The following is a 25,355-nucleotide window of genomic DNA, read 5'->3' as shown; positions in this document are numbered from 1 at the left end:
CCCAGCCAGACCCATCTCTCACCAAATGACTCAATCTGTCCATTCTGCATTTTTACCTGCACAAAGACGAAAGGCTATCCCTGCCTCCATCTGTCTTCCTCCTTTTCCCTCCACTCCATTCTTAATTTCTCCCCCACTCTGGCTCTCCTCTTCTCTCCCTCATCTGTTCTGATTCTCTACCCCTGATCCTCTACTTCTCTGTCCTCCATTCTGATATTTTCCTCTCCCCTCTTCCCCCTCCTCTATTACTCTTTTAATCATTTTGCTCTCTCCCTACCCATCTCCTCTCTCTTCTCCCTTTATCCTATCTATTCTCTCTCTCCCTCTCCTCTCTTCCCCCCCTCTCTTCTCCTCACAGAGCAGTCTGAACAGTATGATGAGTATGTACAGTGAGACTGGTGACTATGGCAACGCCAACGTGAGTGGCGAGCTGCTGTTGAACATCAGCTACAGCTATAAGACAGGCGCTCTTAACGTCCTGGTGAAGGAGTGTCGCAACCTGGCCACCGGGGATGAGAAGAGGCAACGCACAGATGCGTAAGGGCACACACACACACACTTTTTTTTTCATTTCACCTTTATTTAACCAGGTAGGCTAGTTGAGAACAAGTTCTCATTTACAACTGCGACTTGGACAAGATAAAGCAAAGCAGTGCGACATAAACAACAGCACAGAGTTACACATGGAATAAACAAACATACAGTCAATAATACAATAGAGAAAGTCTATATACAGTGTGTGGTAGGATAAGGGGGATGAGGCAATAAATAGGCCATAGTGGCAAAATTATTGCAGTATGGCAAATTTAACACTGGGGTGATAGATGTGCAGAAGATGAGTGTGCAAGTAGAGGTACTGAGGTGCAAAGGAGCAAAATAAATCAAATAAATAACAACATGGTGATGAGGTAGTTGGATGTGCTATTTACAGATTGGCTATGTACAGGTGCAGTGATCTGTGAACTACTCTGACAGCTGGTGCTTAAAGCTAGTGATGGAGATATGAGTTTCCAACTTCAGTGATTTTGCAGTTCGTTCCAGTCATTGCCAGCAGAGAACTGGAAGGAAAGGCGGCCGAAGGAGGAATTGGCTTTGGGGGTGAACCGTGAGATATACCTGCTGGAGCGCGTGCTGCGGGTGGGTGCTGCTATGATGACCAGTGAGCTGAGATAAGACGGGGCTTTACCTAGCAGAGACTTGTAGATGACCTGGAGCCAGTGGGTTTGGCGACGGATATGAAGCGAGGGCCAGCCAACGAGAGCATACAGGTCGCAGCGGTGGATAGTATATGGGGCTTTGGTGACAAAACGGATGGCACTGTGATAGACTGCATCCAATTTGCTGAGTAGAGTGTTGGAGGCTATTTTGTAAATAAGTCAAGGATTGGTAGGATAGTCAGTTTTACTAGGGTATGTTTGACAGCATGAGTGAAGGATGCTTTGTTGCGATATAGGAAGCCGATTCTAGATTTAATTTTGGATTAGAGATGCTTAATATGAGTCTGGAAGGAGAGTTTACAGTCTAACCAGACATTTAGGTATTTGTAGTTGTCCACATATTCTAAGTCAGAACTGTCCAGAGTAGTGATGCTGGACGGGTGGGTAGGTGTGGGCAACGATTGGTTGAAGAGCAAGCATTTAGTTTTGCTTGCATTTAAGAGCGGTTTGAGGCCACGGAAGGAGAGTTGTATGGCATTGAAGCTCGTCTGGAGGTTAGTTAACACAGTATCCAAAGAAGGGCCAGAAGTATACAGAATGGTGTCATCTGCGTAGAGGTGGATCAGAGAATCACCAGCAGCGAGAGCGACTGTTATGTAACTAGGAGTGGTGGGTGCGGAGTCAGGCGCAGAGAGCAGAGGTTTAAGGAAAACCGTATTTATTCTGGTGAGAAAAGGTCATGCCAAAACAACAGGCGAATAAATGACCGGCCCAAAACAGGACACAAACAGTCCGTAAAAATACAAACAACACCATCCACAAAACAGAACAGAGAAACAAGCCCGCACAAAAGCAGGCGGGCATAACAGGCTTAAATAGCCTTCAAACCCCAAACCAGAAACAGGTGAAACCAATAAGACATAACCAACAGAAAAGGAAAAGGGAATCGGTGGCAGCTAGTAGACCGGTGACGACGTCCGCCGCACGAACAGGAAGGGGAGCCACCTTCGGTGGAAGTCGTGACAGCGACATCATTGATGTATACAGAGAAAAGAGTCAGCCCGAGGATTGAACACTGTGGCACCCCCATAGAGACTGCCAGAGGTCCGGACAACAGACCCTCCGATTTGACACACTGAACTCTATCAGAGAAGTAGTTGGTGAACCAGCCTAGGCAGTCATTTGAGAAACCAAGGTTGTTGAGTCTGCCGATAAGAATGTGGTGATTGACAGAGTCGAAAGCCTTGGCCATGTCGATGAATATAGCTGTACAGTACTGTCTCTTATCGATGGCGATTATGATTGGGTTTAGGACCTTGAGCGTGCTTGAGGTACACCCGTGACCAGCTCGGAAACCAGATTGCATAGCGGAGAAGGTACAGTGGGATTCGAAATGGTCGGTGATCTGTTTGTTAACTTGGCTTTGGAAGACCTTAGAAAGGCAGGGTAGGATAGATATACAGTGCCTTGCGAAAGTATTCGGCCCCCTTGAACTTTGCAACCTTTTGCCACATTTCAGGCTTCAAACATAAAGATATAAAACTGTATTTTTTTGTGAAGAATCAACAACAAGTGGGACACAATCATGAAGTGGAACGACATTTATTGGATATTTCAAACTTTTTTAACAAATCAAAAACTGAAAAATTGGGCGTGCAAAATTATTCAGCCCCTTTACTTTCAGTGCAGCAAACTCTCTCCAGAAGTTCAGTGAGGATCTCTGAATGATCCAATGTTGACCTAAATGACTAATGATGATAAATACAATCCACCTGTGTGTAATCAAGTCTCCGTATAAATGCACCTGCACTGTGATAGTCTCAGAGGTCCGTTAAAAGCGCAGAGAGCATCATGAAGAACAAGGAACACACTAGGCAGGTCCGAGATACTGTTGTGAAGAAGTTTAAAGCCGGATTTGGATACAAAAACATTTCCCAAGCTTTAAACATCCCAAGGAGCACTGTGCAAGCGATAATATTGAAATGGAAGGAGTATCAGACCACTGCAAATCTACCAAGACCTGGCCGTCCCTCTAAACTTTCAGCTCATACAAGGAGAAGACTAATCAGAGATGCAGCCAAGAGGCCCATGATCACTCTGGATGAACTGCAGAGATCTACAGCTGAGGTGGGAGACTCTGTCCATAGGACAACAATCAGTCGTATATTGCACAAATCTGGCCTTTATGGAAGAGTGGCAAGAAGAAAGCCATTTCTTAAAGATATCCATAAAAAGTGTAGTTTAAAGTTTAAAGTTTGCCACAAGCCACCTGGGAGACACACCAAACATGTGGAAGAAGGTGCACTGGTCAGATGAAACCAAAATGGAACTTTTTGGCAACAATGCAAAACGTTATGTTTGGCGTAAAAGCAACACAGCTGAACACACCATCCCCACTGTCAAACATGGTGGTGGCAGCATCATGGTTTGGGCCTGCTTTTCTTCAGCAGGGACAGGGAAGATGGTTAAAATTGATGGGAAGATGGATGGAGCCAAATACAGGACCATTCTGGAAGAAAACCTGATGGAGTCTGCAAAAGACCTGAGACTGGGACGTAGATTTGTCTTCCAACAAGACAATGATCCAAAACATAAAGCAAAATCTACAATGGAATGGTTCAAAAATAAACATATCCAGGTGTTAGAATGGCCAAGTCAAAGTCCAGACCTGAATCCAATCGAGAATCTGTGGAAAGAACTGAAAACTGCTGTTCACAAAAATTCAGTCTCTCGATGTGCAAAACTGATAGAGACATACCCCAAGCGACTTACAGCTGTAATCGCAGCAAAAGGTGGCGCTACAAAGTAGCAGCTTTCCAATCTTTGGGGATCTCAGACGATACGAAAGAGAGGTTGAACAAGCTAGTAATAGGGGTTGCAACAATTTTGGCTGATCATTTTAGGAAGAGAGGGTCCAGATTGTCTAGCCCAGCTGATTTGTAGGGGTCCAGATTTTGCAGCTCTTTCAGAACATCAGCTATCTGGATTTGGGTGAAGGAGAAATGGGGAGGCTTGGGCAAGTTGCAGTGAGGGGTGCAGGGCTGTTGACCCGGGTCGGGGTAACCAGGTGGAAAGCATGGCCAGCTGTAGAAAAATGCTTATTGAAATTGTCAATTATCACGGATTTATCAGTGGTGACAGCCTCAGTGCAGTGGGCAGCTGGGAGGAGGTGCTCTTATTCTCCATGGACTTTACAGTGTCCCAGATCTTAGTGTTACAGGATGCAAATTTCTGTTTGAAAAAGCTAGCCTTTGCTTTCCTAACTGCCTGTATCTATTGGTTCCTAACTTCCCTGAAAAGTTGCATATCGTGGGGGCTATTCGATGCTAATGCAGAACGCCACAGAAGGCAGTACGCCACTGAAGAACCTATGCTTACTGTGAAATTACACACACTTCATTATCACACATTCACACTTGAAAAAGAAGACACACCTCTTAACATCACAGTTCCTGACCGTTAGCTCAACTTGAACCAATCCATGAGTGACGTGTGACCTCAGCATGACCCACAATAACTGTGACATTCATGGTATGTCAGAGTAACCTTAGTGAAGGGTGATCATATGGATCACGGCACACAGGTCTTCCTATGAAGAGTGTGGCTGAATGTCTTTTCCATTGGCAGCTATGTGAAGGCGTACCTCCTCCCAGACAAGTCTCGCCAGAGCAAGAGGAAGACCAGCATCAAGACCAACACAATCAACCCTGTATTCAACGAGAACCTTAGGGTGAGGGTGTGTGTGTGTGTGTGTGTGTGTGTGTGTGTGTGTGTGTGTGAACTTGTGTGTAGCTTTATTTTCCTGCTGTAGCAAACTGAATTAAGATCATACATCTGTACAGTATATAAATTAATTAAGCCTGCTCCTCCCATGTGTTTTTTTTTACCTGTACCACCATACCTACAGTGTATACTAGCCGTCAATAGACTTCACCTCAAGCACCCCTGCTGTACATGTGTTATTCCTGTAAGAGCATCGGCAGGAACTTTGATTTTTGTACTCAGTCCTACACTCCTGTCGTCACTTTCTCCTGTGCTGTTTTGTGTAGTATGTGATCAGCCACTCCCAGTTGGAAACACGAACGCTGCAGCTGTCTGTGTGGCACCATGACCGCTTCGGACACAACAGCTTCCTGGGGGAGGTGGAGCTGACCTTTGACTCCTGGGAGTTTGACAGCAACACGGAGGAGTGGTACTCTCTGCAGCCCAAGGTATCCTGTGTGCAGATGGACAATAGTGTATATGTGTGGATTTATACAGCGCTGTATGTTTATCAGTGGTAAATACTGTAAGTAGATGTGTTTTATGTGCAGCTGGACAGTAGTATGGACTCCACGCTCCAGTATAAAGGGGAGCTGACCGTGGTTCTGAAGTACATCCCTGCAGAGAAGAACCTCATGCTACCCCTGGACCAGGTCCAAGGTGCTCCACAAAATCCTTCTGTTTACTTTGCTCCAACCCATCACTAACACATATCATTCAACTAATGACATTTCATGAAATACTGTTTGGAATTTTGCTCATTCACCTCTCTCTTCCTCTCCTCCTCTCAGTGAAGAAAGGCTTTCTGAAAGGAAAGAAGACCAGCATCAAGCTGCCTAAAGGAGGTATGGTGGAACTTCTGGTCAAGGAGGCCAAGAACCTGACCTCTGTCAAGTCTGGAGGCACTTCAGACCCCTTTGTGAAAGGGTGAGACCCAGATAGACCCATTCAGTTTCATCCAGCCTTCATTCCTAGTAAGAATGATGGGAAGGACCTACTACCTACCTAATTCCAATTCCTCTGACAGTTTTGTCTTGTTTCCTGTCTCCCCATCCATCCAGGTACCTGCTCCCTGACAACAGTAAGTCCACCAAGCACAAGACGGTGGTGGTGCGTCGCTCGGTCAACCCCCAGTGGAACCACACCTTCACCTACTGTGGCCTGCAGGCCGGAGACCTGAACAACGTGTGTCTGGAGCTCACCGTCTGGGACAAGGAGGCTCTGGCCAGCAATGTCTTCCTGGGGGGAGTCCGACTCAACGGAGGGACAGGTCTGTCTGGGAAGAACCAGGGGCAGGGATGGGCTGTTTGGTATTGGACTTCTCTGCTGTTCTCTCTTCTTTTGTTCTGTTCTCTGGTCTTCTCTTCAGTTTAACTCTAGTCTTTACTTCTCTTCTTTTCTCTCTTCTCAGAGGTTATGGTGATTTGTAGCATATTCAGTCAGCATAACGCCGTAGGGATATGGAGTGTATCGAACAGATAGTGATGATCTATTGTCTCCCTACAGGCCAGAGCTATGGGAACGAGGTGGACTGGATGGACTCGTACGGAGAGGAACAGCGGCTATGGCAACGCATGATTGACAACCCGGAGGTCCCCCAGGAGTGTACACTGATGCTGAGATCCAGCATGTGCAAGCACAACACATGAGATGGAGGGAGGGAGGGAAAGAAGGACAAAAGAAAAAGGGACAGAGAGAGGTGGCAGAAAAGGGAGAAACAGTGGATGGAAAGGGGGGGGAGAGAAAAAAAGAGAAGAAAAGAAAGAGAAGGACATTGGTTGACAGTGCTCCATGTCCAAGCTCTATCCCGCAATACAGAGCTGATGACATCACTCCACTTCCTGACCCTTGAACCCTAACCTCTGAGCTACCCTGATCCTGCACTGGGGTTCATAGTCCTCTACCTGGTACAGAGGTCAACCAGTCATGCCTTACACACACATGGCCATACCCAGCCAAGACCAAGCACTGCTGCTACTACTACTACTACTACTACTACTGCTACTACTACTACTACTACTACTACTACTACTACTACTGTACATTATGACATGTCCAGGTAACTGCTAAAATAATAGAAACACTTGAGTAAATGAGAGATACAAAGTATATATCCCTCCAATAGAGTTCCAGACACTCCTAGAAGGTGGTGGCCCAACGCCCTATTAAGACACTTTATGTTGGTGTTTCCTTTATTTTGGCAGTTACATGCATGTAACATAATGAACAAGCACATTGTCATTTGTATGATCTGATCTGACTATGCACAACACTCTCCTCTCCCTGTGTTGAGACTACTTTAGGTAGAAGTTGTTCTTAACCCCAGATCTAGGATCAGATTGCTCTGACCTGCTCTTAACCATAACCATTTAGGGGGAAGATAATGTATCTGAACCCGCATCAGTAGCTCAGGGTAGCTTTTACCTAGGCTTTGACTCAATCAGACCCCAGATCCGCTTAGCGGATGTTTTGTTTCGTGTCCACAATAAGCTAACGCATGGAGCCACCTGTGGATTTTCAGCTCTAACACAGTTACACTTCAGACACCGCCAAAACAAACAATATGGGGATCTAATAGAATCTAGTCCCTTCTCTCATAAGGTAACTTCTCCAAAGGCACTTAGGGGTTGATGCATGCTGAGTAGATTTAAACATTCCCATAGTATACTGTAAAATGATAATAAGGGTGTGTTCAAGATTGCATTGTTTAATGCAATAATGTTATTATGCAACATTTTTGAACTAATAAACCCCAGTTTCAAAGTGTTGCAAAATTGCATTGTAACTAATCCTGAACACACCAATGGTTTTACTGTAGTTTTGATAAAGCACACATTACGAGTAGAGTGGCACAAATAGCCACTTCATAAACAGATGTTTTGGACCTCATTTAGGGTGGAAACAGAGATTAAGGCAGAAATCTAACCAGAGATCCAGCAGCACCAAATCGCTGATAGAAATGTATTGTGTCAAGTGTGGAATAGAGAGTCAAGGGGGCAGTTATATCTGCAACACAGGAAACATTTTGCCCCAGGAGCCTTGGGGAGATGGGAGAAGGATTGCATGTTCCAGAGTGAACCCATGTCCAGGCCACCCTCTCAGTCATAGGGAGAACTCAATTGCATACTCCTCCCGTCTTCTTTCCTTGCCTCCTTCTAAAAACCCACTGGAGGAGAAAGTCAGAGGGGAGGGACCTTTGGCTTTTTAATCCAATGGGTTTTGAGAAGAGAGGACGTGAGGAGAATGTCATTGAAATTCTCTCTATGACTCATTGAATAGAACACATCCGTCAGCCTGTCTGTCCCTGTAGCCCAGGCCACTGTGACCTGTCTGTCCCTACGACCTCATTGGATGAGTAATAGCACTTCTAGTATCCCCCCATTAGTGGTTCTGAAGTCTTGGCATGCACCTCAAATGGCACCCTGTTCCCTATTGGGGCGGCAGGGTAGACTAGTGGTTAGAGACTTGGACTAGTAACCAGAAGTGTTGCAAGTTCAAACCCCCGAGCTGACAAGGTACAAATCTGTCGTTCTGTCCCTGAACAGGCAGTTAACCCACTGTTCCTAGGCCGTCATTGAAAATAAGAATTTGTTCTTAACTGACTTACCTGGTAAAATAAAGGTATAAATAAATATGGGTGATTCTACAGAAGTGGTGTAAATTGGGGGTTGGGGAAAAAATTAAGTTTGTATCCTATTTTTCCTAAACTTTCAGCACACATCTCATATGTCAGATCTAATATCTAATACTCACACACTGTTTGTATTTCAAATTTGAAGTATTGTCCTGAATTTCTTACCAGGAAAAAAATGTGTCACGACCGAAACATACTGAAAAAGTATAAATACATGGAGAAACATGCACATTATTGATCATTTGGATTAACCTTCTATTAACATTTTATTTGCATACAACATGGTCAAAATAATAAAAACATGATTTTTAACCGGACTTTCAAATCCTTTAAATTGAATTTAGAGAAATATAATCTCTATTGTTCTTCTGTAAAATGTTCAATGTTGATTGTGGAATCTAAAATGTTTTGATTGATTAATTTACTTACGTATCTAATTCATTGTTGCTTGATGTATACATTGTAACTTTTCCTATCTTTATTTTAGCAAAATAAAGATTGTCAATGGATATATATTGGGTATATTTTAGTATAGACATTACCATTGAGGGCTTCCATCATTTTAAAGTAGTCAGCTGGATGGGGATTCTTATGGGTTGGGAGCATTGTCTTCTTCAAATTGAGTTGCCTATGGTTTGTAAACCAAAGACTAAGGTCTTGTCCGAGAGCATGAGACAAGACCAAGATTTAAACCAGGACATTGGTCCCAAGATCCATACCCAGGGAGTTGAGACCATGACAAGTTAAATACATCATGTATGTGGACTTGAGTGGTCTCAAGACCAAGACCACAAGACTCCATGGGCCCTTTCTTCAATTCTAAGAAACTTGAGTGGAGTAAAGTAGAGTATAGTTCACTGTAGTACTGTATAGTACAGTACAGTAGAGAAGAGTACAGTACAGCACAGCACATTATAGACGTCTATGTTTGGGCTCTTTTTTCCTGAAGTGTGCTCTTGACCACTACCTACATGGTTGCTCAGGATGTATAGCATGGCGCTTGCAAATTTAAAATGGAGATAGCCTCAATGGCGCTGCCTGTGCTGGCACAGATGTCATGCTGGCACAGATGCCATAATAGCACAGATACAAAGATGAGACCTCTATCAATCTCTATGGTGTCAATTGTTTCAGTTGTGACTGCTTTGATTGGACAATTTAGACTTTTGGACAGATGTACTTCCCACCAAACACATACATACATACATATTTCTGGAAATATTAGATGTTGAGTAGTGAAGCTTCTTCTTATAAATACATGAAGATTTATTAAACCTGCTCACAAACTTTATCCAAAATGTTTGCAGACAGACTACTCACTATGTGGCCATGCTAGAGAGGGGTGCAATCCCATCAGCTGGAGATATATGTAGGGGTGTGGCTTAATGCAGATTCATTCTACAGTCTTTTAATGTGTGTGTTTTATCAGTCTTTTAACGGTAGTGACATCAAAAGGTGGGCCAGCATTTTTTTGAGAAGTATGTTTTAAAATAAACAAATCTACTAATTATACCAGTATCTTTCAATGTCATAATAGAACAACTCAAGATGTTCTGTTGAAATAATAATACTAAAACTATTTTAAAAAATTATGAATTACTTTATTTTCAAACATGAAGTTTAAGAGTCAGTGTGTAAGACAGACATCTCTCAATAGAAACAAGTATATAAACAATGACTTTGTACTATATTAATTGAAAAATATGTTTGTTATTCCCTTGAAGTGAATTAGAATATATCATGATGTAATGAAATGTCCTAAGTTTGGAGACTTAAATGTTTTTCTAAATCGTTTATTTTTCATTTTTAAGTGGGACAGCAATTTACAACACTTCTGTAGAATACCCCAAATACTCTATAGGGAAAAGGATGCTATTTGGGCTGCAGACTTGGTCTCGGTGTCACAGCCCACTGTCACAACCTACAGTCTACTGTGGAATGCAAGTCTACATAAACAACCATTGAAAACTACAGAATACAGTAATAATAATACTATTAAAATGGCATTTACTGTGTAGATGAGTTGCGGGCAATACCCTGCTACTGAAGAAACACTAGACGTGTCTGACAGCATGTTACTGTCTCTGTTTTAATGTCCTCTCATTCAAAAGTAGATTGTTCGATTTGACATGGCAATGTGACTGAATCAATCTCATCTGGTTTTAAATGTTTTACCGGAATCTTTTGAAGAAATAAACAACACATATCATTCCTCAGATGACTTCTATGTATGTTGAGAACAAACTTTTCTGTATGTTGTATAACTGTCTGTATCAGATCCAGTGTGTGTGGGCGTCTGTAAAAGTGTGAACAAATTATGATTGGTGTTATTTCCTGATAGTTGCAGGTTGAAAATACAATCTAAACAGGACCATCTAATCAGCAGGTTTACATGGGCAGGAGTTTCAGCTTTCCATGGTAACATCACCATACGGTAAAATGGTTAAAGCTGCAATATGGCGACCCTAAAACATATTCACATAGAAATGTGAGTTATAGATCTGTCATTCTCATTGAAAGCCACTCTAAGAAGCGATAGATTTGTTCTATGGGCGCTATGTCTATGCTTCCCATTCTTTTTCGTTTTTGCATCTCTGAAAATACAATATTTTTGGTTAGTGAAAATATATTTCACAGCAGTTTATATGGCACAATGATTCTCTACACTATAGTTGCTTGTTTTGTCACACAAACTAAAATTAGGCAAACTATTAGAAAATGGGACCTATTTCTGCATATTGCACCTTTATTAGACAAAGAACAGCTTTTTTTCAGTTATCCAAAACCCACTCAGACCACTCCCAACATTCATGCTTAAAAATGTGTTTTTGTTTCTAAAAATCTATTTTTGCAAATGTTTATGAAAGTCTATTGCAGTAAAGTATTTCATTGTTACCCAGAAATTATTTGATGGGCCTCTAAAAAACAAACATACAAACTGACGAGTACAAGAATCAATAATATTGTGATGCATGTCTCTGCCTAGGACCTCTAACTGCTGTTGTATGCAGTGATGGAAGAGAGTAATATCTCCATTCTAATCATCCTGGTTTCAATGCTTCACAGCTTAAAGTCCAATCAGGTGTTCCAGTACTAATGATTCCTACTTAGCAATGGCTATCATGAACACACACAAATAAAACAAAAAGATAATCAAGGACAATAACCACCGAAGCCACTACCTGTTCACCCTGCTTCCATCCAGAAGGCAAGGTCAGTACAGGTGCATCACAGCTGGGACTGAGAGATTGAAAAACAGCTTCTATCTTAAGGCCATCAGATTGTTAAACGGCCACCAGTAGCACAGAGAGGCGGCTGCCTACCTACAGACTTGATATCATATCATTGGCCACTTTAATAAATGGAACACACGTCACTTTAATAATGTTTACATATCTCACATTACTCATCTCAGATGTATATACTGTATACTGTATCCTTCACTATCTATTCTTTACTCTCTATTGCATCTTCGCCGCTCTGTCACTGCTCATCCATATATTTTATACTTATATATTCTTATTCCTTTAATATATTGTGTGTATTAGGTTTTGTTGTGGAACAGTCTTCTTTTCACCTCAGTCAACACCTGATATTTTCAGGAATCAAGGTAAGACCCAGGTGCAGACCGTGTCGAAGTAACAATGTTTATTACAGCAACAGGGGCAAAGGTACAGGACGGCAGGCAGGTTCAGGGTCAGGTCAGGCAGAGGTCGGTAATCCAGAGGTGGGGCAAAGGTACAGGACGGCAGGCAGGTTCAGGGTCAGGCAGATTGGTCAGGCGGGTTGCCATACAGGGTCAGGACAGGCAGGGGTCAAAAACCAGGAGGACGAGAAAAGAGAGACTGGGGAAAAGCAGGAGCTGAATACAAAAACGCTGGTTGACTTGACAAACAAGACGAACTGGCAACAGACAAACAGAGAACACAGGTATAAATACACAGGGAATAATGGGGAAGATGGGCTACACCTGGAGGGGGGTGGAGACAAGCACAAAGACAGGTGAAACAGATCAGGGTGTGACAACTATTTTGCTCAAAAGTTGTGTTTACTGTATTTATAGACGGGGAAACTGTTTCCAACAGTAAAACTCCAAACATCGCTGGAGGACGTCTTTAAGTACTGAAAGGCGTTACATTGGTGGGAAATGCAGGGTTGAACCATTTGAGGGAGTCTCCCAGTGAGGGACAAGTTGACTAGCTGCGGTCTGATATGGGGAAGTGGAGGATGGGAGTCATGGGTTCAGGTAGTAAGCTTGAGCGACAGTTTAGTTTAAGTAGTAAATTGGGTTTAAGTGACAGAAGGGTCTTTGTTGAGATGGGGAGGACTGGGGTGGGGGTGTAAAGAGAAAGTTGCGGGCAGAGTCATATATATATATATATATATATATAGAGAGAGAGAGAGAGAGAGAGAGAGAGAGAGAGAGTTGGGTCAATGCGCATTGTCTGAACGAAAGCGGCACTTTCTCTTCCATAGCCGTTGCTAAGTGAATATTGACGCTTCCACGTTATGCTGAAAGTTTTCTAAACCTGTGAAGATGTCCAGTGAAAGCAGATATGCAATTTGTTGACACCACAACACAGTACACACTTGGATACACATAATTATCCCAAATAAAAATGTCTGTTATTAAACACAAAACACTGCTCTGTTGTGATTGTTTACAGCAAGAATGAAGACGCTAACATGGCAGCAGTTGTAAAACCTGGCGCCACTCTCTATATGATTCTGGTTCGGGGCAGGGGGATTATTTGGGGTGAGGGCGTTGTTGAGCTGTTGTACTACTGGCAGGTGTGGCCTGCCTCCTGCTGCTGCTGCACCATCTCATCTACGCGTCCCTGCCATGTGTCAATGGTGGTGAAGATCTGGGCGGAGGTGATGGGGTACGTGTAGCGCTCCCTGTCCATCCCCTGCTTGTCAATCATCACCATGTTGAAGTTATTATGGGAGATCTGGAGCAGTAACCTAGACAACAGACATCAACACTTCCATCAGGTCAAGGCTGAACACACAATGGTCAGTCTGAAGAATGCTGTGAAAATTAGTTGTAGGTTTGTTATGAATGATGATGGTGTGTGTACCTGAGTTGTAAGGCCAGCCCTGGAGGGATAAGTCTGTGGCGGATACGGCCGATCTGTGCGGGGTAAATCCCCACCAGCTCAATCACTGTCACATGCCTGAGGTCCAGACCACACTGGGCATGCTGGCACATGCATGCACAAAAGCACACACACACACACACACACACACACACACACACACACATACACACACACATACACACACACACACACACACACACACACACCCACCCACCCACACACACACACACACTAATATCATAAACACACAAATAACATTGTATACACACTAGCACAGAACATGAAAATGCACTCACATAGACGTTTCACTGAATCTATCACCTGGACAGTTAAAGGCGAGTTTGGAATGACTCACAGCATATGACAAGAGTCACTTCTTTCGTGACACTTTTAAAGGTCAGGCCTTTTAAAGGCCACTGCCCTTTAATAGCTTTTTATGCCAGAGAACCCTCCAAACAGCCTGAATTTACAGAGACTGGCCTTTAACAGAGAACCCTCCAAACAGCCTGAATTTACAGAGAGCACTGGCCTTTAATATCTTTTTATGCCAGAGAACCCTCCAAACAGCCTGAATTTACAGAGAGCACTGGCCTTTAATATCTTTTTATGCCAGAGAACCCTCCAAACAGCCTGAATTTACAGAGAGTACTGGCCTTTAACAGAGAACCCTCCAAACAGCCTGAATTTACAGAGAGTACTGGCCTTTAACAGAGAACCCTCCAAACAGCCTGAATTTACAGAGAGTACTGGCCTTTAACAGAGAACCCTCCAAACAGCCTGAATTTACAGAGAGTACTGGCCTTTAACAGAGAACCCTCCAAACAGCCTGAATTTACAGAGAGCACTGGCCTTTAACAGAGAACCCTCCAAACAGCCTGTATTTACAAACAGCACTGGCCTTTAACAGAGAACCCTCCAAACAGCCTGAATTTACAGAGAGTACTGGCCTTTAACAGAGAACCCTCCAAACAGCCTGAATTTACAAACAGCACTGGCCTTTAACAGAGAACCCTCCAAACAGCCTGTATTTACAAACAGCACTGGCCTTTAACAGAGAACCCTCCAAACAGCCTGTATTTACAAACAGTACTGGCCTTTAACAGAGAACCCTCCAAACAGCCTGTATTTACAAACAGCACTGACCTTTAACAGAGAACCCTCCAAACAGCCTGAATTTACAGAGAGCACTGGCCTTTAACAGAGAACCCTCCAAACAGCCTGAATTTACAGAGAGCACTGGCCTTTAACAGAGAACCCTCCAAACAGCCTGAATTTACAGAGAGTACTGGCCTTTAACAGAGAACCCCCCAAACAGCCTGAATTTACAGAGAGTACTGGCCTTTAACAGAGAACCCTCCAAACAGCCTGAATTTACAGAGAGTACTGGCCTTTAACAGAGAACCCTCCAAACAGCCTGAATTTACAGAGAGTACTGGCCTTTAACAGAGAACCCTCCAAACAGCCTGAATTTACAGAGAGTACTGGCCTTTAACAGAGAACCCTCCAAACAGCCTGAATTTACAGAGAGTACTGGCCTTTAACAGAGAACCCTCCAAACAGCCTGAATTTACAGAGAGTACCGGCCTTTAACAGAGAACCCTCCAAACAGCCTGAATTTACAGAGAGTACTGGCCTTTAACAGAGAACCCTCCAAACAGCCTGAATTTACAGAGAGTACTGGCCTTTAACAGAGAACCCTCCAAACAGCCTGAATTTACAGAGAGTACTGGCCTTTAACAGAGAACCCTCCAAACAGCACCGGCCTTTTTTACTCTGCGCCATGACATTTTCTGTGCAGAAACTGTGGCACTACACACCCCATCAGCACAACCACTTCAAACACACACATTCTGCTGCGGCACTCAATAAGCTGAATTTTACCTACTCTCCTTTCTCTCAGCCTTTCTCCTCTTTCTCTCAGCCTTTCTCTCCTCTCTCTCTCTCTCTCTCTCTCTCTCTCTCTCTCTCTCTCTCTCTCCCCCTCCCTCCCTCCCTCCCTCCCTCCCTCCCTCTCCCTCTGTCCCTCCCTCTCCTCTGTCCTCCTTCCCTCTCTCCCTTCCTATCCATCTATCCCTCCATCCCTCCCTCTATCCCTCCATCCCTCCCTCTATCCCTCCATCCCTCTCTCCCTCACCTGTAGGTCAGTCATCTGGAACCTGTAGTAATGATTGGCAGCAGTGGGAGCAGAGATGATGAGGAGGCGTCGTTTCTCATAGAACTGGTCCAGCAGCCCTGAGGCCGTACGCACCCCCACGTTGATGTTCATAGCTGTGACATGACATAATAAAACACAATATACCATTTCATCATATCACATCATCACATTTTATGAATGTAAATTATGTTATTTTTTGAAACACTTGAATTGCAATTGACAATAAAAGTATTTATTTCATTGCTGTTTTACTCTGTACTGGTCTTGTTGCTAGAAACATTGTTAGCCAATTACCCAGAGTGTATAAGAAGTGCTATGTGAATTGTCACTATATTACACAACACAATAGAAGTATAATACACCTCTATTAGACATTATAAACTGGGTGGTTCAAGCCGTGAATGCTGATTGGCTGACAGCCGTGGTATATTTAAGCAATAAGGCATGAGGGGGTGTGGTATATGGTAACCAGTTAATAATAACAATAAGGCAACTCGGTGGTTTATGGTATATGGCCAATATACCACGGGTAAGGGCTGTATCCAGACACTCCACGTTGCATTGTGCAAAAGAGCAGCCCTTAGCCATGGTATATTGGCCATATACCACACCCCCTTGGGCCTTATTGTTTAAATAACCCACAAAAGTATGTGTCACAGACAGTGCTGGTCGATTTCAGAGCAGGCGGTATTGATCTTCTGGATCTCTGTGATCGATTGACAGCCCACCCTGGCCGAGGGAGACATGCCCATTTTCACCTCCAGCGAACCCCTCAGCACCCCTGACCACCGCTTCACTACTGCTAAACACAACATGGTGGATGTGTCATGTACGTTTGTGTGGTGTGTGTGCATATGTGTGCACAGACACGTACCTGTACAGTTGGTTTCCGTGCCAGACCAGGTGAGGCCGTACTGGCACACCCTCGCAGCGCTGCCCTGCAGCTCATACCCTCCTGTACACTTGAACTCACAGGTTGCTCCATAGTTATTACCATCGCTATCACACTTCATAAAACCGTTGTCTGGGGGGGTCATGGGGCTGCAGCGACGCACTGGTGGCACAAAACAGATTCAGAAAGCCACTTTCACAGGAAAAATGTGTAAGTTATGTGATTGTTCCTTCAAATGTTGTCAGAACATTGCCCCAGTAAATTTCAAACTGGCCCTTATGTTGGGGGGGGTCACCTCGTACTCTGACAGAAAAGCGGCAGCTGCCCTTATTCCCGGCGTGGTCGTAGACGGTGTAGGACATCTTATGGAGACCCTCAGGGAAGGGTCCAGGAGGCTTCCCTTTCAATATAACACTGTAAAAAGCCTCAGTCAAATACTATGCTGTGTCAATAGTGCTGAAGCCTAACTAAAGATTTACCCTACTATTACTGCTGCTACTACTGCTATTCATTTGGCAATTAAACATGTTTTACTTCCTGAGAGTCAGATAAACTGATGGATACTATTGTTATGTCTCTGCGTGCAGTTTGAAGGAAGTTGCTAACTTCTGCTATGTTGCGCTAACACTAGTTAGCAATGGCACATGAAACTATCTTCAGACTGCACGCAGGGGCATACAAATGGCATCCATGAGATTATCTGACTCTGGGTAAGTAGAACAATTGCCAAAATCTCACAATATTAATTTAATACTACATGTTAAAGGAAGGGGTTAAGGGTCAGGGGTCAGAGGTCAGACTGACTCGGTGAGGATGCCATCAGCCGTGTCCTTGCCCTCTGGTGTGTCCCAGCTCACCCTGGCTGTGAGCCTGCTTGGCTCTGCTGTCTTCTCCTTCAGGTTAGGACACTTTATTACTGGGATGTCAACATCTACCAGAGAGAGAGCGAGGGGGGAAAGGGAGAAGTAGAGAGAGGGCGAAGTAGAGGAGAAGAGGAAATGTCAGGAGACAGAGACAGGAGAGAAACAGGAAGAGAGAAAAATAAAAAGGAAAACTGTTATCCAGAGTGATCCCCCTGTTCTTGTTCTGAGATGTTGTGTCCTGTCTATGTAACTGGGCTGAATCTAGACTAGAGAAGCTATTGTCACCGCAGACCAGGAGAATCAATGTCATTTCACTAGAGCAGAAAGCACTCTACTCCATCACAGCTATGTGTGTCAGTGTGTGTGTGGGTGTATGTGTGTGTGTGTGTGTGTGTGTGTGTGTGTGTGTGTGTGTGTGTGTGTGTGTGTGTGTTAAATCACTCAAAAAAAGTCCAAATCTGACTTTCTTGGACAGAAGAACATGCAATATGACGTATTGTCTTGAACGTCAGTGATCATTTTTGAGTCTCAGGCATAGCCACAAACGTGCGCACACACACACACACACACACACACACACACACACACACACACACACACACACACACACACACACACACACACACACACACACACACACACACACAAATTCAGCCATGCTTATAATTACATAAACACAGTCATTGAACATCTACTTTCTCTGTGAGATTGCTAGTTGGCTGCTGGGTGTAATTTGCTGGTGGGGATGAGGAGGGAGGAATCTGAATCTCACCATATCCATCGTCAGTAATGAAGAGAAGCTACAGTGAACAATGTCTCCACAACTGCATTAACAAATCACACACCACCTTAATTAAAATGTGTTTGCATACGAGATGCTACTCCAGTTGTTCTGAGACTGGGATTGTCATAGTTCATAGTGTGTAAGGGCTTATGGTTACTCACCCTTACACTGTGTGTGTGTGTGTGTGTGTGTGTGTGTGTGTGTGTGTGTGTGTGTGTGTGTGTGTGTGTGTGTGTGTGTGTGTGTGTGTGTGTGTGGGTGTGTGTGTGTGTGTTTGATGTAGGTCTTAGATCTTGATTAAACCTGTCTATAACACAGCCTCATGAAGTCAGTCAGGATTCAGAGGGAATGTGATTTATCATTTAATTGATCCCATAGTCTAGAGAGCAGCCTATATGCAGCTGTTAAACCGTGTTGGGGGTTGGAATTAGGATGTGGCTAAATTCAATGTGCTTTTGACGTGGAAACCTCAATAATAATCACATAGCTACAGACACACACACACACACCACAAACACACTGTACATCTGTAAATGCACGGACAAACACACACACACACACGCTCTCTGACTAACCCACACAGACGCTCTCTCCTGAGGTCCAGGTCTTGTGGTACTGGCAGGTGACAGTATTGGGCCCCTTCAGATTGTATCCAGGGGAGCAGAAGAACTCACAGCGGGAGTTAAGGTAGGATCCGTCTGAACACGTATAGCCCCCATTCGCAGGCATCTGCAGCTTAGGACAGCGAATCTCTGACATAGAAACATAAATGAATAGTCCATACATGTCTGATTGTCAGGTAGATGGTCAGGTAGCTGGACACACAACTCTATTTTTGGTGTAGAGGTGTGTGTCCAGTGATGTTGTGTCTCGCCAGTAGTACAGGTGTGTGTGTGTGTGTGTGGTGGTCTCACCCCTGCAGGTGTAGCTCCCTGACCAGTGTTTGCTGGCCATACACACCACCTCTGCGTGTCCATGCTGCATCTCGTAACCCCACTTACAGCGGATCTTACAGCGCGATCCCATCACGTTCCCATAGTATTCCCCGCCGGGACTGCGACAGCTCACATTGCCGTGCTTCACCTTGATGGGGGCGCACCAAGGGGTCCCTAAAAACAGGGGTGGGAAGGGAATGAGAGGGAGAATTACAGTGCATTTGGAAAGTATTCTGACCACATGACTTCTTCCACATTTTGCTACGTTACAGCCTCATTCTAAAATGAATTAAATAAATATTTGTCCTCATTAATCTACACACAATACCCCATGATGACAAAAAAAACTATTCAGACCCTTTGCTATGAGACTCCAAATTGAGCTCAGGTGCATCCTGTTTCCATTGATCATCCTTGAGATGTTTCTACAATTGATTGGAGTCCACCTGTGGTAAATTCAATTGAATGGACATGATTTGTAAAGGCACACACCTGACTGTATAAGGTCCCACAGTGGACAGTGTATGTCAGAGCAAAAATCAAGCCATGAGGTCGAAGGAATTGTCCGTAGAGCTCCGAGACAGGATTGTGTCGAGGCACATATCTGAGAAAAGGGTACCAAAAAAGTTCTGCAGCATTGAAGGTCCCCAAAAACACAGTGGCCTCCATCATTCTTAAATAGAAGAAGTTTGGAACCACCAAGACTCTTCCTAGAGCTGGCAAGCCCGGCCAGACTAAGCAATCGGGGGAAAGGGGCCTTGGTCGGGGAGGTGATCAAGAACCCAATGGTCACTCTGACAGAGCTCCAGAATTCCTCTGTGGAGATGGGAGAATCTTCCAGAAGGACATCAATCTCTGTGGCACTCCACCAATCAAGCCTTTATGATAGAGTGGCCAGATAGAAGCCACTCCTCAGTAAAAGGCACATAGCCTGCTTGAAGTTTGCCAAAAGGCACCTAAAGGTGCAAGAAACAAGATTCTCTGGTCTGATGAAACCAAGATTGAACTATTTCGCCTGAATACCAAGCATCACGTCTGGAGGAACCCTGGCACCATCCCTATGGTGAAGCATGGTGATGGCAGCATCATGCTGCGGTGACTAGTCAGGATCGAGGGAAGGACCTCAGACTGGGGCGAAGGTTCAACTTCCAACAGGACAATGACCCTAAGCACACAGCCAACACAACGCAGGAGTGCCTTCAGGACAAGTCTCTGAAAGTCCTTGAGTGGCCCGGCCAGAGCCTGGACTTGAACCCAATCGAGCATCTCTGGAGAGACCTGAAATAGCTGTGCATTGACGCTCCCCATCCAACCTGACATACCCAATATAATAACAATAATAATAAGACTCGAGGCTGTAATCTTTGCCAAAGGTGCTTCAACAAAGTAAAGGGTCTGAATATTTATGTAAATGTGATATTTCAGTTTTCTATTTGGAATACATTTTTAAAAATGTCTTAAACCTGTTTTTACTTTGTTATTGTGGGGTATTGTGTTTAGATTGATGAGGGGGAAAACATTTTTTATTCCAGTTTAGAATAAGGCTGTAACGTATCAAAATGTGGAAAAAGTCAAGTAGTCAGAATACTTTCCCGAATGAACTGTATACTATTCATATAAAAGAGTGAAATAAAACCTACTGGTTCAGCTATCTATCCATAGAAAATATAAATGTTATTTTTGCATCAATGTAAATAAACTAGGGTTGTGTGGACATCCATGTTTTCTTACCTTACACACAGACTCTCTTAATTTTAGAGAGAGCAGGCACTGACTTACCCATAGCAACATACATAACCTATCCCCACTGACCACAGGACAGTGTTTACAGCATAGACTAGAGAGGTAAAAGCTGCAGTGCTAGTGTTCACCCACCAATCAATCATCACAGGTAGATAGACAGATACAATGGGTTTGTCACTTACCATAATCCACACTGACATAATAAGAACTGCTTGCTTGAATAAAGAAGAGACAGAGGGGTTGAGAGAGAAGGAAAAAGTGTGTTTGAGGGTGTGTGCGTGCTTGTGTTCGTCTGTCTTTGGTCGCTGTAGATACAGTGGATTAAAATGGGATCATTCAATCATAGTGCTGATTAGAGGTACTTGACCCCTTCAATTCAACTATCAACAAATAAAACCTTCAGAATAGAGGCTGAACTGGATGATAATTAAGAGCTGATTTACAGCAATATGGTCATAATCAAATCAAACTTTATTTGTCACATGCGCCTAATACAACAAGTGTGGACCTTACTGTGAAATTACCGTGAAAATAATAAAAAGTAACACAATAACATAACAATAATGAGGCTATATAAAGGAGGCACTGGTACCGAGTCAGTGTGCGGGGGTACAGGTTAGAGGTCATTTGTACATATACTGTAGGTAAGGGTGAAGTGACTATGCATAGATAATAAACAGCGAGTAGCAACAGTGTATAACACAAATGGGGAAGGGGGTTCAATGTAATAGTCTGGTGGCCATTTGATTAGCTGTTCAGCAGCCTTATGGCTTGGGGGTAGAAGCTTTTAAGGAGCCTTTTGGTCCTAGACTTGGCGCTTCGGTACCGCTTGCCGTGCAGTAGCAGAGAAAACAGTCTATGACTTGAGTGACTGGAGTCTCTGACAATTTTATGGGCTTTCCTCTGACGCCGCCTATGATATAGGTCTTGGATGTCAGGAAGCTTGGCCCCAGTGATGTACTGGGCCGCACGCACTACCCTCTGTAGTGCCTTACGGTCAGATCCCGAGCAGTTGCCATACCAGTTGGTGATGCAACCGGTCAGGATGCTCTCAATGGTGCAGCTGTAGAACTTTTTGAGGATCTGGGGACCCTTGCCAAATCTTTTCAGTTTCCTGGGGGGGGGGGAGGTTTTGTCGTGCCCTCTTCTCGATTGTCTTGGTATGTTTGGACCATGATAGATCGTTGGTGATGTGGACACCAAGGAACTTGAAACTCTCTACCCGCTCCACTACAGCCCCGTTGATGTTAATGGGGGCCTGTTCGGCCCGCCTTTTCCTGTAGTCCACGATCAGCTCCTTAGCTTTGCTCACATTGAGGGAGATGTTGTTGTTCTGGCACCACACTGCCAGTTCTCTGACCTCCTCCCTATAAGATGTCTCATTGTTGTGATCAGGCCTACCACTGTTGTGTTGTCAGCAAACTTAATGATGGTGTTGGAGTCGTGTTTGGCCACACAGTCGTGGGTGAACAGGGAGTACAGGAGGGGACTAAGTACACACCCCTGAGGGGCCCCAGTGTTGAGAATCAGCGTGGCAGACGTGTTGTCACCTACCCCTACCACCAGAGGAAGGTGTTAAGTCCCAGGGTCCTTAGCTTAGTGATGAGCTTCGTGGGCACTATGGTGTTGAACGCTGAGCTGTAGTCAATGAACAGCATTCTGACATAGGTGTTCCTTTTGTCCAGGTGGGAAAGGGCAGTGTGGAGTCAGATTGAGGTTGCATCATCTGTGGATCTGTTGGGAAGGTATGCAAATTGAAATGGGTCTAGGGTATCCGGGATGATGCTGTTGATGTGAGTCATGACCAGCCTTTCAGAGCACTTCATGGCTACCGACGTGAGTGCTATGGGTGGTTATCATTTAGGAAGGTTACCTTCGCTTCCTTGGGCACAGGGACTATAGTAGTCTGCTTGAAACATGCAGGTATTACAGACTCAGTCAGGGAGAGGTTGAAAATGTTAGTGAAGACACTTGCCATTTGGTCCGAGCATGCTTTGAGTACACGTCCTGGTAATCCATCTCTGTGAATGTTGACCTGTTTAAAGGCCTTGCTCACATCGGCTACCGAGAGCATTATCACACAGTCATCCAGAACAGCTGGTGCTCTCGTGCATGCTCTGGATGACTATGTGATAACGGTCTCGGTAGCCTATGTGAGCAAGATCTTGAAACAGGTCAACATTCACAAAGCCGCGGGGCCAGATGGATTACCAGGACGTGTAATTATCGTGAGGGATAAAGATTTGTCAGAAGATTTGTCATCTTTCCTCTGCCAGTTGGACCACTCTATCCATTCCTCAAACACTTGTGTAAAGATTCCTTTAGAGAATGTGAAGTTTGAGGGGACACCAGGTTCCTATTCCAGGGAAATAAAATCTGCAGTGCATTTCCCGCTGGCTCGGAACACACACACGTCCTTGTATACACACATACACACTCTCAAACACACACACTCTCAAACACACACTCTCTCAAACACACACTAGCCCAGGCTAATCTCCAGCTCCAGGAGCTGGTGTGTGTTTGTGTTGGCTATATCACCTGAGTAAGAGAACACAATACTATATTTGCATCTCTACAGAGGAGAACGAGTTTGGTTTGGCCTAGAGGGTAAGGTTCCATGTCCAACTGACCACAATGAGAAGTTGGAAGTTAGTTTGACATAATTGTCAATTTGTAAAACACAGTGAACGGATGCAGAATATCAGCATCTAGTGGAAAGAAAATGAACCCAAGTGTAGACATCACATTTCTAGGCTATTCAAGTAACAATTATTCCCCCATGTTTTTAAAAAGTAAAAAGTTATTGCTTTGCGTTTCAGAGACTTACGTCAACCCTAAACTCTCCTGCATGTTGAAAGCGAGTGTGTGAGAGTGTGGAAAAGTGTGAGAGCATGTGGCAGCAGAACTTGATCAAAGCATTCACCTCCATTTCTATGAGCATATGTGTCTTCATCATCTCCATAGACATAGTAGGCCGACCCTGGGAAAATATGAGGGAGAAGAAAGCAGGCAAGGAGGCAAGGAGAGAGCAAGGCTTTGTTCGGGATAAGAGTAGGGCTGCATTCAAAGGGATTAGCAACATTTCAAAACATGAAGTAGGCCTCATCCTTGAGCAAGAGTTTGGGTTGGATTTTACTGGTATTTTGCCAGAGGGAATTATTAAATCAAGGCTATCACTGTTGGAAAATATTGCTGAGCTATTCCTCCAAAGAGAACCCCAGAGGTTGGACCACAAGAGAGATCTCTTGAAAAGGGGTGGCAGGTAGCCTAGTGGTTAGAGCGTTGGGCCAGTAACTGAAAGGTTGCTGGATCAAATCCCTGAGCTGACAAGGTAAAACATCTGTTGTTCTGCCCCTGAACAAGGCAGTTAACCCACTGTTGGCTGTTGTAAATAAGAATTTGTTCTTAACTGACTTGCCTAGTTAAATAAAGGATACACAACACACAGAGAGAGAAGATAAACACCATGGGAGCCCACCTCACAATGGGTTCACACTCAGTAAGCATGAATGTGACCCAGGGTGTTGTTGTGCGGTCACCAACATACGTACTGTGATATTGGTTTCCTCTTCTTCTTGGTCACTGATATGAGAGGGATAGAAAGATGATAGCAAATAATGGCCTTTGATTGCTTTTACCTGTCAAGTTCTTTGACAATAGTTGTCAAAAGGAAAGAAGATAAGAGTATTGGGACATCACTTGTCAAGCAGACAATGCTTCGCTGTCACAGCAAAATTACTGCATGATCCAGAACTTTCTGCTTCAAAATTATACATAACCATTCCATGGAAAATAAAGGAAGAGTGACATGAGGGAGAGAGAATGGGTGATAGAAGAGTGAGGAGATAGGGGGAGAGAGAATGGGTGATAGAAGAGTGAGGAGATGGGGGGAGAGAGAATGGGTGATAGAAGAGTGAGGAGATGGGGGAGAGAGAGAATGGGTGATAGAAGAGTGAGTAGATGGGGGAGAGAGAATGGGTGATAGAAGAGTGAGGAGATAGGGGGAGAGAGAATGGGTGATAGAAGAGTGAGGAGATAGGGGGAGAGAGAATGGGTGATAGAAGAGTGAGGAGATGGGGGAGAGAGAATGGGTGATAGAAGAGTGAGGAGATGGGGGGAGAGAGAATGGGTGATAGAAGAGTGAGGATATGGGGGGAGAGATAATGGGTGATAGAAGAGTGAGGATATGGGGGGTAAGAGCATGGGTGATAGAAGAGTGAGGAGATAGGGGAGAGAGAATGGGTGATAGAAGAGTGAGGAGATGGGGGGGGAGAGAGAATGGGTGATAGAAGAGTGAGGAGATGGGGGAGAGAGAATGGGTGATA

At 44.2% G+C, this 25,355-nt stretch overlaps 2 protein-coding genes across 10 annotated transcripts in view; one reads left to right on the top strand and one right to left on the bottom strand.

The window, feature by feature from the left end:
* sytl5 (synaptotagmin-like 5) overlaps positions 1-10,769 on the top strand; it is an 84,774-nt gene extending 74,005 nt beyond the window's left edge. For all 9 annotated transcript variants that reach the window (XM_090230262.1, XM_036975035.2, XM_036975036.2 and 6 more), the window contains 7 exons: positions 359-537; positions 4,785-4,887; positions 5,207-5,368; positions 5,471-5,579; positions 5,711-5,846; positions 5,981-6,189; positions 6,426-10,769. In XM_090230262.1, coding sequence (XP_090086388.1) covers positions 359-537; positions 4,785-4,887; positions 5,207-5,368; positions 5,471-5,579; positions 5,711-5,846; positions 5,981-6,189; positions 6,426-6,568 — 1,041 coding nt within the window. In that variant the 3' untranslated portion in view covers positions 6,569-10,769. The remainder of the gene's footprint in view (positions 1-358; positions 538-4,784; positions 4,888-5,206; positions 5,369-5,470; positions 5,580-5,710; positions 5,847-5,980; positions 6,190-6,425) is intronic.
* An 18-nt stretch (positions 10,770-10,787) lies between these two features.
* The window catches only part of LOC110504579 (sushi repeat containing protein X-linked), a 38,053-nt gene continuing 23,485 nt past the window's right edge, over positions 10,788-25,355 (bottom strand). The window contains exons 2-10 of the mRNA XM_036975033.2: positions 23,954-24,010; positions 19,264-19,458; positions 18,925-19,101; positions 17,507-17,633; positions 16,998-17,116; positions 16,685-16,864; positions 15,790-15,923; positions 13,635-13,756; positions 10,788-13,518 (exon numbers count right to left, since the gene is read on the bottom strand). Of these exons, the coding sequence (XP_036830928.1) occupies positions 13,335-13,518; positions 13,635-13,756; positions 15,790-15,923; positions 16,685-16,864; positions 16,998-17,116; positions 17,507-17,633; positions 18,925-19,101; positions 19,264-19,458; positions 23,954-24,010 (1,295 nt within the window). The 3' untranslated portion in view covers positions 10,788-13,334. The remainder of the gene's footprint in view (positions 13,519-13,634; positions 13,757-15,789; positions 15,924-16,684; positions 16,865-16,997; positions 17,117-17,506; positions 17,634-18,924; positions 19,102-19,263; positions 19,459-23,953; positions 24,011-25,355) is intronic.

The sequence above is a fragment of the Oncorhynchus mykiss genome, chromosome 3 (assembly GCF_057628025.1).
Source record: "Oncorhynchus mykiss isolate SJ-2025 chromosome 3, ASM5762802v1, whole genome shotgun sequence".
In the NCBI taxonomy this organism is placed as follows: Eukaryota; Metazoa; Chordata; class Actinopteri; order Salmoniformes; family Salmonidae; genus Oncorhynchus; species Oncorhynchus mykiss.
The sequence above is the reverse complement of the archived record's forward strand: the minus strand, read 5'-3'. Positions and strand labels throughout refer to the sequence as shown.